Source organism: Pseudophryne corroboree, chromosome 11 (assembly GCF_028390025.1).
Source record: "Pseudophryne corroboree isolate aPseCor3 chromosome 11, aPseCor3.hap2, whole genome shotgun sequence".
Taxonomy (NCBI): domain Eukaryota; kingdom Metazoa; phylum Chordata; class Amphibia; order Anura; family Myobatrachidae; genus Pseudophryne; species Pseudophryne corroboree.
This window is the reverse complement of record NC_086454.1, coordinates 306,291,615-306,306,121: the sequence shown is the minus strand read 5'-3', so window position 1 is coordinate 306,306,121 and position 14,507 is coordinate 306,291,615. Positions and strand designations below refer to the sequence as shown.

Below are 14,507 nucleotides of genomic sequence, written 5' to 3'. Positions count from 1 at the left end.
GTGGATTTTTTGGAGAGTATTTAAACTGCTTTGCTGCTTGAAATACATTTCTCAAATGTCTAGCCGCTCATTCCCATAGGATATAAAAAGAAATTCTCAAACAGAGCCCCCAGAGAATGGCAGGTAAGAGGCTTGGGGAATGCAGGCTGGCTCGTTTTGCACACATGGACATAACACGAAGAAGAGAAAACACCTACCTAGGCGTAGAAAAAGGAAACAACACAATCATATGGTTCTGCGCTCACCACTTTCTGATTAATAATTAAATGTTCATGTACTTAAAGACTATTTAAAAATACTTGTGGGGATATGAGACTTGTTTTCCCCTCCTGTACAGTCAGATGTTCCTTGGTATTCGGGGTGGGAGTTTCTCCGGCTTGTGTTCTTGAAAAACAGGAAAAACACAAGAAGACAATATAGTGTAGTATGTCTTTCACCACCAGGATAAAGTCGTGGAACACAGTGGAAGAAATGTTCCAAGAAAACTTTTCCTCCACCGCTGGATGTACAGAAAAGAAGTCGTACTGTACTCACACCAAAGTGAAGTAGAAATCACTCATAAAGGTTTCTTTACGGTTCACCGCCACCCGTAGTTTTACTGTGTCAATACTGCCAGTGAAGTTAATCCATGTGGACGAATAACGTACCAAACTTACAGCTTAATCAGCTTCAATTTACATATAAAGGTTTCTTTTTCCCTTGTTTCACTTCCCTTTCATATCTTGAATCCAAGCCTCATTCAGAACTCATCAATGAAGGTCTATATAGGGATAGATGAAATCCCAATCAATTTAACTCCAAAACTATTTTTATTATGTACACCAATAAAAACTTCATATATAAAACAATTTCTTAAAAGTATTATTCCAGGACGTACACAGCTTTAAGTCGCATCAAGGTGTATACAGTATCGATGGTAAAAACTATAGACACCTGACCTGTAGAGGTAAAAGGTCCGGACTGATCCCCAATGATGATAAATCCAAGGTCATAAATCGATGTGTAGCCTGCTCTTCACCAACGCGTTTCGACGATTGTCTTCCTCTACCTAGACATCCATTTATTATTCACTGTTTAACATCACCAGTCTTTACATTTGGGTGGCAATTCTCAACAATTTATCTTAAATGATGTGTCTGCTACTGCGCTGCTCAATTCCTAAGTATCATGAATTTGGCGACTTTTTTAAATATGTATATTAGAGACAACCCATATATTATTAAGGTTATGATGATGTAACTGGCGTTGTCATATTTCACTATATTAGCCCAACAAACTTTGGTTGTGTTGTAGCTTTGTGTTGGTGGTGCTTCTCTATGTAGAATGATTTGGGATAGGGGTGAAGCCATAGAGTATGTTGCCTAGGGAACAGAAGTGCGCAGTACTCACTGCAGAGTGCCTGAGGTATAACCACATGCAGGGTCCGTTGTGTAACGGTTTATCAATGGTTTGTTTGATGACTTTTCTTGGCTTTAAACGCTGAACATTTCCCATGTTGTCTAGCTCTGTACACATATAGACAGCTACTGTCGCTATTTAGTGTGCTACCGTACACCGGTCTAGTTTTCTAGGTCCTGTTCTGGAATACAGTATATGCCTTGCTATGCAATGAGCTGTTTTTCTGTGAGACCAGTGGCGCTCCCAGGGGGGGTTTCCGAGCACCCAGAAACCCCCCTCCACCTAAAATATATATATATATATATATATATATATATTTTATTTTATTTTTTTTTTATTTTTTTTGCTGCATGAGTATTATTAATGGCTGTCTAGCGTCCTCTGCAGCCTGCTGTCTTCCTGGTGGCACTTGTAAGTGCTTAATAAAAGTTTACTTTATTTTAATTATAGTACATATATATATCCATGTGCATACATATATACACATGTATATACATGCATACATATAAACACACACATATATGATATATATACATGTGTATATATACGTACTGTATGGGTATATATATATATATATATATATATATATATACATGTTTAATATGCTATGTATATGTATGTAAATATATATATATAGGTGTATATATGGTAATATATATATATATATATATATATATATATACACACACAGACATACTAGTTTTACGGACCCAGCATATGCTGGGTCACCTCAGTCCCCACCCCCGTGATTGGCTCCACCCAGTTCTGGAAACCCCCCCATGCAAATCCTGCGTTTGCCACTGGAGACAGTGTTGTTATGTCATCGCTGTACTCAGGTTGTTATTGTGGTAAAAGTTTCCTCTAATCAGATGTGGTGTTAGTGACTTCCTTTTCTACAACGTGATGTTTGTAGCGTTTCCTTTATAGGGACATTGTATTAGTGGCATTTCCTTTTCTAGAAAGTGATGTTAGTGGTGTTTCCTTTATACATATGTTGTGTTAGTGATGCTTCCTTTATCAAAATGCTGTGTTAGTGGCGTTTACTCTATCCAAACGTTGTGTTAATGGCGTTTCATTTATCGAGAAGTGGTGTTAGTGGCATCTCCTTTACTCAGATGTTGTGTTATTGGTGGTTCCTTTACTCAGATGTTGTGTTGGTGGCTTTTCTGTTACACATACATTGTGTTAGTGGTGTTTACTTTACTCAGGCGTTGTGTTAGTAGCATTTTCTTAACCAAGACATTGTGTTACTGAGGTTTCCTTTTATTGGAATTTTACTTTAGTGGTATTTATTTTGCTTGGACATTGTGTTAGTGATGCTTCCTTTACTTGGATATTTTTTTAAGGAACTCTTTTTTTTTTTACTCAGATGTTGATAGGTTTGTTTCCTTTATATGAAGTTGTGTTAGGGATGTTTTTGTTACTCAGACTACAGTATGTGGTAGTTACATTTCCTTTACTGTTCCGTTCTGTTAGTTCCGTTCTGTTAGTGACGTTTTTTTACTCTGACATTGAGTTACCTTTACGCAGATGTTGTGTTATTAATATTTTCTTTACTTGGACAGTGTAGTGGCAATGTTTCCTTTACTCAGGCGTTGTGTTAGTGAAATTTCCTTTTCACTGATGACATGTTAGTTGTGTTTTCTTTAATTGGACATTGTTCTAGAGATGTTTCTTGTTGGATAAGGGTTGTGTCCTTTACTGTGACATTGGGTTAGGGCCGTTTTCTATTCTGCAACGTTGTTAGTGACATTTCCTTTACTAGGACAATGTGTTAGGGCCGTTTCAGATTTTATCAGACTTCTTTAGGTTGATGTATTACATTACTGCAGTGTATTTGTGTTAGGTGCTTCATATGTTGTGACATTGTGCCTCACTAACCCACAAACTCGCACAACTTGCGATACATTGTATCCCTGACAATACTGCAGGACTGACGTTTCTGAATGTGATAAGCTCTCAGATCCTCATCCCGACACCTGGTCAGATTGCTGCACGAGCCTCCGTGCTAGAATTTCTCAGTAGGTAATTGGTGTGAAAATCCCATTCTGCTGCTGAAGATGACGTATTACCATCACTAGTGTATTCCGCTGATGGAATTGGCTGACATTCCCATTTTCTTTTCATCCTCTTCAACAAATATGTGTGTGCATTGCTTTCTATTCATTGCACAGACCTGTATAATGGCGATGGACTTCTCTCCAGAGTAGATAATGTGGACCTATTCTCCTCAAATGCTTAAATATGTCCAACCTGTCAGACAAGATGCGTTCTCTTTACTGTCTGTCAGATCCTCAAACCATGCAGAATGGTTACCATTTCTGTGAGCGAGGAACTATGTATTTATAATAGGAATAGCTGTGCGTGCAATGTTTCTTCTAGTAATATTTACAAGTAAACGTGATTATTATTGGAGGTAGCAGTATGTGCAATTAGCATTGGGAAAGTCTCCCCGGTGACCATGGTATATAGGAGAAGTGTCCCCGGTGACAGTGGTATATAGGATAAGTGTCCCCGGTGACAGTGGTATATAGGATAAGTGTCCCCGGTGACAGTGGTATATAGGATAAGTGTCCCCGGTGACAGTGGTATATAGGATAAGTGTCCCCGGTGACAGTGGTATATAGGAGAAGTGTCCCTTGTGACTGTGGTATATAGGGAAAGGGTCCCCGGTGACTGTGGTATATAGGGAAAGTGTCCCCGGTGACTGTGGTATATAGGGAAAGTGTCCCCGGTGACTGTGGTATATAGAAGAAGTGTCCCCGGCGACTGTGGTATATAGGAGAAGTGTCCCCGGTGACTGTGGTATATGGGAGAAGTGTCCCCGGTGACTGTGGTATATGGGAGAAGTGTCCCCGGTGACTGTGATATATGGGAGAAGTGTCCCCGGTGACTGTGGTTTATAGGGAAAGGGTCCCCGGTGACTGTGGTTTATAGGGAAAGGGTCCCCGGTGACTGTGGTATATAGGGAAAGGGTCCCCGGTGACTGTGGTATATGGGAGAAGTGTCCCCGGTGACAGTGGTATATAGGAGAAGTGTCCCTGGTGACAGTGGTATATAAGAGAAGTGTCCCCGGTGACAGTGGTATATAGGAGAAGTGTCCCCGGTGACAGTGTTATATAGGGAAAGGGTCCCTGTTGATTGTGATATATAGGTAAAGGGTGCGTGGTGACAGTGGTATATAGGAGAAGTGTCCCCGGTGACAGTGGTATATAGGGAAAGGGTCCCCGATGACTGTGATATATAGGGAAAGGGTCCCCGGTGACTGGGGTATGTAGGGAAAGGGTCCCCGGGGACTGTGGTATATAGGGAAAGGGTTCCCGGTAACCCTGGTATATAGGGAAAGGGTTCCCGGTGACCCTGGTATATAGGGAAAGGGTTCCCGGTGACCCTGGTATATAGGGAAGGGTCCCCGGTGACTGTGGTATATAGGGAAAGGGTCCCCGGTGACTGTGGTATATAGGGAAAGGGTCCCCGGTGACTTTGGTATATAGGGAAAGGGTCCCCGGTGACTGTGGTATATAGGGAAAGGGTTCCCGGTGACTGTGGTATGTAGGAAAAGGGTCACCGGTGACTGGGGTATGTAGGGAAAGGGTCCCCGGTGACAGTGGTATATAGGGAAAGGGTCCCGGTGACTGTGGTATAAAGTTGACGTGTCCCCGCTGACTGTGGTATATAGGGAAAGGGTCCCGGTGACCGTGGTATATAGGGAAAGGGTCCCCGGTGGCTGTGATATATAGGGAAAGGGTCCCCGGTGACTGTGGTATATAGGGAAAGGGTCCCGGGTGACTGTGGTATATAACGAAAGGGTTCCCGGTGACTGTGGTGTATAGGTAAAGGGTCCCCGGTGACTGTGGTGTATAGGTAAAGGGTCCCCGGTGACTGTGGTATATAGGGAAAGGGTCCCCGGTGACTTTGGTGTATAGAGAAAGGGTTCCTGGTGACTGTGGTGTATAGGGAAAGGGTCCCCGGTGACTGTGGTGTATAGGGAAATGGTCCCCGGTGACTGTGGTATATAGGGAAAGGGTTCCCGGTGACTGTGGTGTATAGGGAAAGGATTCCCGGTGACCCTGGTATATAGGGAAAGGGTTCCCGGTGACCCTGGTATATAGGGATAGGGTTCCCGGTGAACCTGGTATATAGGGAAAGGGTTCCCGGTGACCCTGGTATGTAGGGAAAGGGTCCCCGGTGACTGTGATATATGGGAGAAGTGTCCCCGGTGACTGTGGTTTATAGGGAAAGGGTCCCCGGTGACTGTGGTTTATAGGGAAAGGGTCCCCGGTGACTGTGGTATATAGGGAAAGGGTCCCCGGTGACTGTGGTATATGGGAGAAGTGTCCCCGGTGACAGTGGTATATAGGAGAAGTGTCCCCGGTGACAGTGTTATATAGGGAAAGGGTCCCTGTTGATTGTGATATATAGGTAAAGGGTGCGCGGTGACAGTGGTATATAGGAGAAGTGTCCCCGGTGACAGTGGTATATAGGGAAAGGGTCCCCGATGACTGTGATATATAGGGAAAGGGTCCCCGGTGACTGGGGTATGTAGGGAAAGGGTCCCCGGGGACTGTGGTATATAGGGAAAGGGTTCCCGGTAACCCTGGTATATAGGGAAAGGGTTCCCGGTGACCCTGGTATATAGGGAAAGGGTTCCCGGTGACCCTGGTATATAGGGAAGGGTCCCCGGTGACTGTGGTATATAGGGAAAGGGTCCCCGGTGACTGTGGTATATAGGGAAAGGGTCCCCGGTGACTTTGGTTTATAGGGAAAGGGTCCCCGGTGACTGTGGTATATAGGGAAAGGGTTCCCGGTGACTGTGGTATGTAGGAAAAGGGTCCCCGGTGACAGTGGTATATAGGGAAAGGGTCCCGGTGACTGTGGTATAAAGTTGACGTGTCCCCGCTGACTGTGGTATATAGGGAAAGGGTCCCGGTGACCGTGGTATATAGGGAAAGGGTCCCCGGTGGCTGTGATATATAGGGAAAGGGTCCCCGGTGACTGTGGTATATAGGGAAAGGGTCCCGGGTGACTGTGGTATATAACGAAAGGGTTCCCGGTGACTGTGGTGTATAGGTAAAGGGTCCCCGGTGACTGTGGTGTATAGGTAAAGGGTCCCCGGTGACTGTGGTATATAGGGAAAGGGTCCCCGGTGACTTTGGTGTATAGAGAAAGGGTTCCTGGTGACTGTGGTGTATAGGGAAAGGGTCCCCGGTGACTGTGGTGTATAGGGAAAGGGTCCCCGGTGACTGTGGTATATAGGGAAAGGGTTCCCGGTGACTGTGGTGTATAGGGAAAGGGTTCCCGGTGACCCTGGTATATAGGGAAAGGGTTCCCGGTGAACCTGGTATATAGGGAAAGGGTTCCCGGTGACCCTGGTATGTAGGGAAAGGGTCCCCGGTGACTGTGGTATGTAGGGAAAGGGTCCCCGGTGACTGTGGTATGAAGGGAAAGGGTCCCAGGTGACTGTGGTATGTAGGGAAAGGGTCCCCGGTGACTGTGGTATGTAGGGAAAGGGTCCCCGGTGACTGTGGTATATAGGGAAAGGGTTCCCGATGACTGTGGTATATAGGGAAAGGGTCCCCGGTGACTGTGGTATATAGGGAAAGGGTCCCCGGTGACTGTGGTTTATAGGGAAAGGGTCCCCGGTGACTGTGGTATATAGGGAAAGGGTCCCCGATGACCGTGGTATATAGGTAAAGGGTTCCCGGTGACCCTGGTATATAGGGAAAGGGTTCCCGGTGACCCTGGTATATAAGGAAAGGGTTCCCGGTGACCCTGGTATATAGGGAAAGGGTCCCCGGTGACTGTGGTATATAGGGAAAGGGTCCCCGGTGACTGTGGTATGTAGGGAAAGGGTCCCCGGTGACTGTGGTATGTAGGGAAAGGGTCCCCGGTGACTGTGGCATGTAGGGAAAGGGTCCCCGGTGACTGTGGTATGTAGGGAAAGGGTCCCCGGTGACTGTGGTATATAGGGAAAGGGTCCCCGGTGACTGTGGTATATAGGGAAAGGGTCCCGATGACTGTGGTATATAGGGAAAGGGTTCCCGGTGACCCTGGTATATAGGGAAAGGGTTCCCGGTGACCCTGGTATATAGGGAAAGGGTTCCCGGTGACCCTGGTATATAGGGAAAGGGTTCCCGGTGACCCTGGTATATAGGGAAAGGGTCCCCGGTGACTGTGGTATATAGGGAAAGGGTCCCCGGTGACTGTGGTATATAGGGAAAGGGTCCCCGGTGACTGCGGTATATAGGGAAAGGGTCCCCGGTGACTGCGGTATATAGGGAAAGGGTTCCCGGTGACTGCGGTATATAGGGAAAGGGTTCCCGGTGACTGGGGTATATAGGGAAAGGGTCCCGGGTGACTGTGGTATATAACGAAAGGGTTCCCGGTGACTGTGGTATATAGGGAAAGGGTCCCCGGTGACTGTGGTGTATAGGTAAAGGGTCCCCGGTGACTGTGGTGTATAGGGAAAGGGTTCCCGGTGACTGGGGTATATAGGGAAAGGGTCCCGGGTGACTGTGGTATATAACGAAAGGGTTCCCGGTGACTGTGGTATATAGGGAAAGGGTCCCCGGTGACTGTGGTGTATAGGTAAAGGGTCCCCGGTGACTGTGGTGTATAGGTAAAGGGTCCCCGGTGACTGTGGTATATAGGGAAAGGGTCCCCGGTGACTTTGGTGTATAGAGAAAGGGTTCCTGGTGACTGTGGTGTATAGGGAAACTGTTCCAGGTGACTGTGGTGTATAGGGAAAGGGTCCCCGGTGACTGTGGTGTATAGGGAAAGGGTCCCCGGTGACTGTGGTATATAGGGAAAGGGTTCCCGGTGACTGTGGTGTATAGGGAAAGGGTTCCCGGTGACCCTGGTATATAGGGAAAGGGTTCCCGGTGAACCTGGTATATAGGGAAAGGGTTCCCGGTGACCCTGGTATGTAGGGAAAGGGTCCCCGGTGACTGTTGTATGTAGGGAAAGGGTCCCCGGTGACTGTGGTATGTAGGGAAAGGGTCCCCGGTGACTGTGGTATGTAGGGAAAGGGTCCCCGGTGACTGTGGTATATAGGGAAAGGGTTCCCGATGACTGTGGTATATAGGGAAAGGGTCCCCGGTGACTGTGGTATATAGCGAAAGGGTCCCCGGTGACTGTGGTTTATAGGGAAAGGGTCCCCGGTGACTATGGTATATAGGGAAAGGGTCCCCGATGACTGTGGTATATAGGTAAAGGGTTCCCGGTGACCCTGGTATATAGGGAAAGGGTTCCCGGTGACCCTGGTATATAGGGAAAGGGTCCCCGGTGACTGTGGTATATAGGGAAAGGGTCCCCGGTGACTGTGGTATGTAGGGAAAGGGTCCCCGGTGACTGTGGTATGTAGGGAAAGGGTCCCCGGTGACTGTGGTATGTAGGGAAAGGGTCCCCGGTGACTGTGGTATATAGGGAAAGGGTCCCCGGTGACTGTGGTATATAGGGAAAGGGTTCCCGGTGACCCTGGTATATAGGGAAAGGGTTCCCGGTGACCCTGGTATATAGGGAAAGGGTTCCCGGTGACCCTGGTATATAGGGAAAGGGTTCCCGGTGACCCTGGTATATAGGGAAAGGGTTCCCGGTGACCCTGGTATATAGGGAAAGGGTTCCCGGTGACCCTGGTATATAGGGAAAGGGTTCCCGGTGACTGTGGTATATAGGGAAAGGGTCCCCGGTGACTGTGGTATATAGGGAAAGGGTCCCCGGTGACTGTGGTATATAGGGAAAGGGTCCCCGGTGACTGCGGTATATAGGGAAAGGGTTCCCGGTGACTGCGGTATATAGGGAAAGGGTTCCCGGTGACTGGGGTATATAGGGAAAGGGTCCCCGGTGACTGTGGTATATAGGGAAAGGGTCCCCGGTGACTGTGGTATATAGGGAAAGGGTTCCCGGTGACTGGGGTATATAGGGAAAGGGTCACTGGTGACTGTAGTATGTAGGGAAAGGGTACCCGGTGACTGTGGTATATAGGGAAAGGGTCCCCGGTGACTGTGATATATAGGGAAAGGGTCCCCGCTGACTGTGGTATATAGGTAAAGGGTCCACGGTGACTGTAGTTTATAGGGAAAGGGTCCCCGGAGACTGTGGTATATAGAGAAAGGGTCCCCGGTGACTGTGGTATATAAGGAAGGGTCCCCGGTGACTGTGGTATATAGGAAAAGGGTCCCCGGTGACTGGGGTATGTAGGGAAAGTGTCCACGGTGACTGGGGTATGTAGGGAAAGGGTCCCCGGTGACTGTGGTATATAGGGAAAGGGTCCCCGGTGACTGTGGTATATAGGGAAAGGGTCCCCGATGACTGTGGTATATAGGGAAAGGGTCCCCCGTGACTGTGGTTTATAGGGAAAGGGTCCCCGGTGACTGTGGTATATAGGGAAAGGGTCCCTGATGACTGTGGTATATAGGGAAAGGGTTCCCGGTGACCCTGGTATATAGGGAAAGGGTTCCCGGTGACCCTGGTATATAGGGAAAGGGTCCCCGGTGACTGTGGTATATAGGGAAAGGGTCCTTGGTGACTGTGGTATATAGGGAAAGGGTCCCCGGTGACTGCGGTATATAGGGAAAGGGTCCCCGGTGACTGTGGTATATAGGGAAAGGGTTCCCGGTGACTGGGGTATATAGGGAAAGGGTCCCCGGTGACTGTGGTATATAGGGAAAAGGTCCCCGGTGACTATGGTATAAAGGTAACGTGTACACGGTGACTGTGGTATATAAGGAAGGGTCCCCGGTGACTGTGGTATATAGGAAAAGGGTCCCCGGTGACTGGCTGCTGCAGTGTGTAAGAAGGGGGACTCTGTCTGCCATAATGAGTAAAAGAGGGGGTCTGTCTGCCGTAATGTGTAAAAAGGGGACGCTGTCTACCGTAATGTGTAAAAGATGGGGACTGTCTGCCGTAATGTGTAAAAAGGGGACGCTGTCTGCCGTACTGTGTAAAAAAGGGGGACGCTGTCTGCCGTAATGTGTAAAAGATGGGGACTGTCTGCCGTAATGTGTAAAAAGGGGATGCTGTCTGCCGTAATGTGTAAAAAAAAAAAGGGGGGACGCTGTCTGCCGTAATGTGTAACAAAGGGGGACGCTGTCTGCCGTAATGAGTAAAAAAGGGGACGCTGTCTGCTGTAATGTGTAAAAAAAGGGACGCTGTCTGCTGTAATGTGTAAAAAAAGGGACGCTGTCTGCTGTAATGTGTAAAAAGGGGTGCTGTCTGCCGTAATGTGTAAAAAAGGGGACGCTGTCTGCCGTAATGGGTAAAAAAGGGGTATCTAACTCTGATCCCAATGCCCCAACTATTTCAACTCAAGGGCTACCTAAAACACATATTGGCAAAAAATAAATAAATATTTAAATAAAAAAATAGAAGTAGGCAGGCACTGTCAGCCTACTTCCATGACATCACAAGTGGCGGTAAGGTTCATCGCCGGACTTTGCGGATCATTATGGCTGCAGTGCCTCACCAGCCAATGACCTCACCGCACGCCACTGGACTCTGTGGTATGTAGGGAAAGGGTCCCCGGTGACAGTGGTATATAACAAAAGGGTTCCCATTGACTGTTGTATATAGGGAAAAGGTCCCCGGTGACTATGGTATAAAGGTAATGTGTCCCCGGTGACTGTGGTATATAAGGAAGGGTCCCCGGTGACTGTGGTACATAGGAAAAGGGTCCCCGGTGACTGTGGTATATTGGAAAAGGGTCCCCGGTGACTGGGGTATGTAGGGAAAGGGTCCCCGGTGACTGTGGTATGTAGGGAAAGGGTCCCCGGTGACAGTGGTATATAGGGAAAGGGTCCCAGTGACTGTGGTATAAAGTTGACGTGTCCCCGCTGACTGTGGTATATAAGGAAAGGGTCCCGGAGACTGTGGTATATAGGGAAAGGGTCCCCGGTGACTGTGGTATATAGGGAAAGGGTCCCCGGTGACTCTGGTATATAGGGAAAGGGTCCCCGGTGACTGTGGTATATAAGGAAAGGGTCCCGGGTGACTGTGGTATATAGGAAAAGGGTCTCCGGTGACTGTGGTATATAGGGAAAGGGTCCCCGGTGACTGTGGTATATAGGAAAAGGGTCCCCGGTGACTGTGGTATATAGGGAAAGGGTCCCCGGTGAAAGTGATATATAGGGAAAGGGTCCCCGGTGACTGTGGTATATAGGGAAAGGGTCCCCGGTGACTGTGGTATATAGGGAAAGGGTCCCCGGTGACTGGTTTTACTGTTCGTTGTTTATTTCAGATGGAGATGGCAAGCAGGATCACCTATTGCCAGTCTGTGAAGATGAAAATTGCAAGAAGAGCGTTATTTACCTCATGAAACATGGCGATACTCAGGTGAGACTTGTTGAATTGTTCTAATTGTCTACACAGCTTCCCACGGGTATTTTGGAAAAGAGGCACCCATGGCTATTTACCTTTATTGCAATTACTACGGGTAGCAGTTTGGTCTATTCACAGAGCTGCCAGCAGTTCTTATCTTGGCGTAGTGTGTGGCCACGCAGTAAAATGTTCCTTTTACCAAATATCACGGGCTGCTCCGTAGGCCCTCACTCTCCTAATAGGATAACTCCGGCTTCTAACAAACTGCTTCAGAATTGTACTTGTGTATTATATGGAAACTTCTGTTATTTTCAATCTTGTTTTCACCTTCGAAAGGCTACCTCAAATGATTTAATGATATATATTAATGAATGGCCGTACCCAATGCCTCATAATTAGCCGCTGTGTAGTGGAAACGGAAAAAATCCGCTGCTTCTAAGGAACCTGAAACATTAATAATTCTACGTTGGCCGCGTCGCGTCATGTTACTTAAAATAAATGCATTTACAAGATCACTTTTATAATTTTATATTCATTACTTTAAGTATGCAATTAGTGTAGGAATGATTTCTGCTTCTTGGCCAGGAGTCAGTTAGTGATAATTTAAATCTGCTACCAATTAGGATTTTGCTTAATTTCATTAGCTTTTCAGATCCTGTTCCAAGGGAATGTGGGGTTTTATGTTTTTGTGTGCTGTTATTTCCACCCTGACGTCCAGGCTCCGAGACCAATGCCTAGGGTTGAGCATTTCACAGCGAGGCTGGCCTCATTATATGTATTTGCTGTATTATAAATATAACTTAAAGATATGATAAAATAGGTCAAACGGGAATTTTCAGCTGTATAAATTTAGACTTAAGCTCTATGTGAATCTTACTTTCTGAACCGTGTCGGCTGATAGAGAGCATTTTACTAATATATACCTTGTAAATCTCTAAACGTATGTGGTTTGTGATATGCCGGACAGATATTTATATTAATGTGTTTTTAGTAACCCTTTTATCATTGTTATATTTTATACAGTGCCGGTGTATTTGGCAGGGCTGTAGAATGAGAGATTTGTATTTAGGCACTCCTTTCCTGTCCAGGTGCTACTTAGGATAACACAAGGGTCAATTGAGCCGCAGCCAAATAACTTACAATTATTTTGTGAATCAATGGAAGAAACAGTAGCGAGTAGGTGTTAATTCATAATGCTACGAGGGAGCAATGCTAATCACTGATCTACTATAGCACCTGAGAGGAACCCCCTGGGGCCGTGAGGCAGCACTGCTAATCACTGCTCTACTATAGCATCTGAGAGGAGCACCCTGGGGCCGTGAGGGAGCACTGCTAATCACTGCTCTACTATAGCACCTGAGAGGAACCCCCTGGGGCCGTGAGGCAGCACTGCTAATCACTGCTCTACTATAGCACCTGAGAGGAGCCCCCTGGGGCCGTGAGGCAGCATTGCTATTCACTGCTCTACTATAGCATCTGAGAGGAGCCCCCTGGGGCCATGAGGCAGCACTGCTATTCACTGCTCTACTATAGTATCTGAGAGGAGCCCCCTGGGGCCATGGGGCAGCAATGCTAATCACTGCTCTACTATAGCATCTGAGAGGAACCCCCTGGGGCCGTGAGGCAGCACTGCTAATCACTGCTCTACTATAGCATCTGAGAGGAGCCCCCTGGGGCCGTGAGACAGCACTGCTAATCACTGCTCTACTATAGCATCTGAGAGGAGCCCCCTGGGGCTGTGAGGCAGCACTGCTAATCACTGCTCTACTATAGCATCTGAGAGGAACCCCCTGGGGCTGTGAGGCAGCACTGCTAATCACTGCTCTACTATAGCATCTGAGAGGAGCCCCCTGGGGCCGTGAGGCAGCACTGCTAATCACTGCTCTACTATAGCATCTGAGAGGAGCCCCCTGGGGCCGTGAGGCAGCACTGCTAATCACTGCTCTACTATAGCATCTGAGAGGAGCCCCCTGGGGCCGTGAGGCAGCACTGCTAATCACTGCTCTACTATAGCATCTGAGAGGTGGGCCCCAGCTCTGTGAGGGAGCATTGCTAATCACTGATCTACTATAGCATCTGAGAGGAACCCCCTGGGGCCGTGAGGCAGCACTGCTAATCACTGCTCTACTATAGCATCTGAGAGGTGGGCCCCAGCTCTGTGAGGGAGCATTGCTAATCACTGATCTACTATAGCATCTGAGAGGAACCCCCTGGGGCCGTGAGGCAGCAATGCTAATCACTGCTCTACTATAGCATCTGAGAGGATCCCCCTGGGGCCGTGAGGCAGCACTGCTAATCACTGCTCTACTATAGCATCTGAGAGGATCCCCCTGGGGCCGTGAGGCAGCACTGCTAATCACTGCTCTACTATAGCATCTGAGAGGAGCCCCCTGGGGCCATGAGGCAGCACTGCTAATCACTGCTCTACTATAGTATCTGAGAGGTGGGCCCCAGCTCTGTGAGGGAGCACTGCTAATCACTGCTCTACTATAGCATCTGAGAGGAGCCCCCTGGGGCCATGAGGCAGCATTGCTATTCACTGCTCTACTATAGTATCTGAGAGGTGGGCCCCAGCTCTGTGAGGGAGCACTGCTAATCACTGCTCTACTATAGTATCTGAGAGGAACCCCCTGGGGCCGTGAGGCAGCACTGCTAATCACTGCTCTACTATGGCATCTGAGAGGAGCCCCCTGGGGCTGTGAGGCAGCACTGCTAATCACTGCTCTACTATAGCACCTGAGAGGAACCCCCTGGGGCTGTGAGGCAGCAATGCTAATCACTGCTCTACTCTAGTA

The 14,507-nt window shown here is 47.9% G+C and overlaps 1 protein-coding gene across 1 annotated transcript in view; it reads left to right on the top strand.

The window, feature by feature from the left end:
• Positions 1–14,507, top strand: part of ITFG1 (integrin alpha FG-GAP repeat containing 1) — a 402,294-nt gene that overhangs the window by 170,106 nt on the left and 217,681 nt on the right. Inside the window, exon 9 of the mRNA XM_063945577.1 lies at positions 11,633–11,727. Coding sequence (XP_063801647.1) covers positions 11,633–11,727 — 95 coding nt within the window. The remainder of the gene's footprint in view (positions 1–11,632; positions 11,728–14,507) is intronic.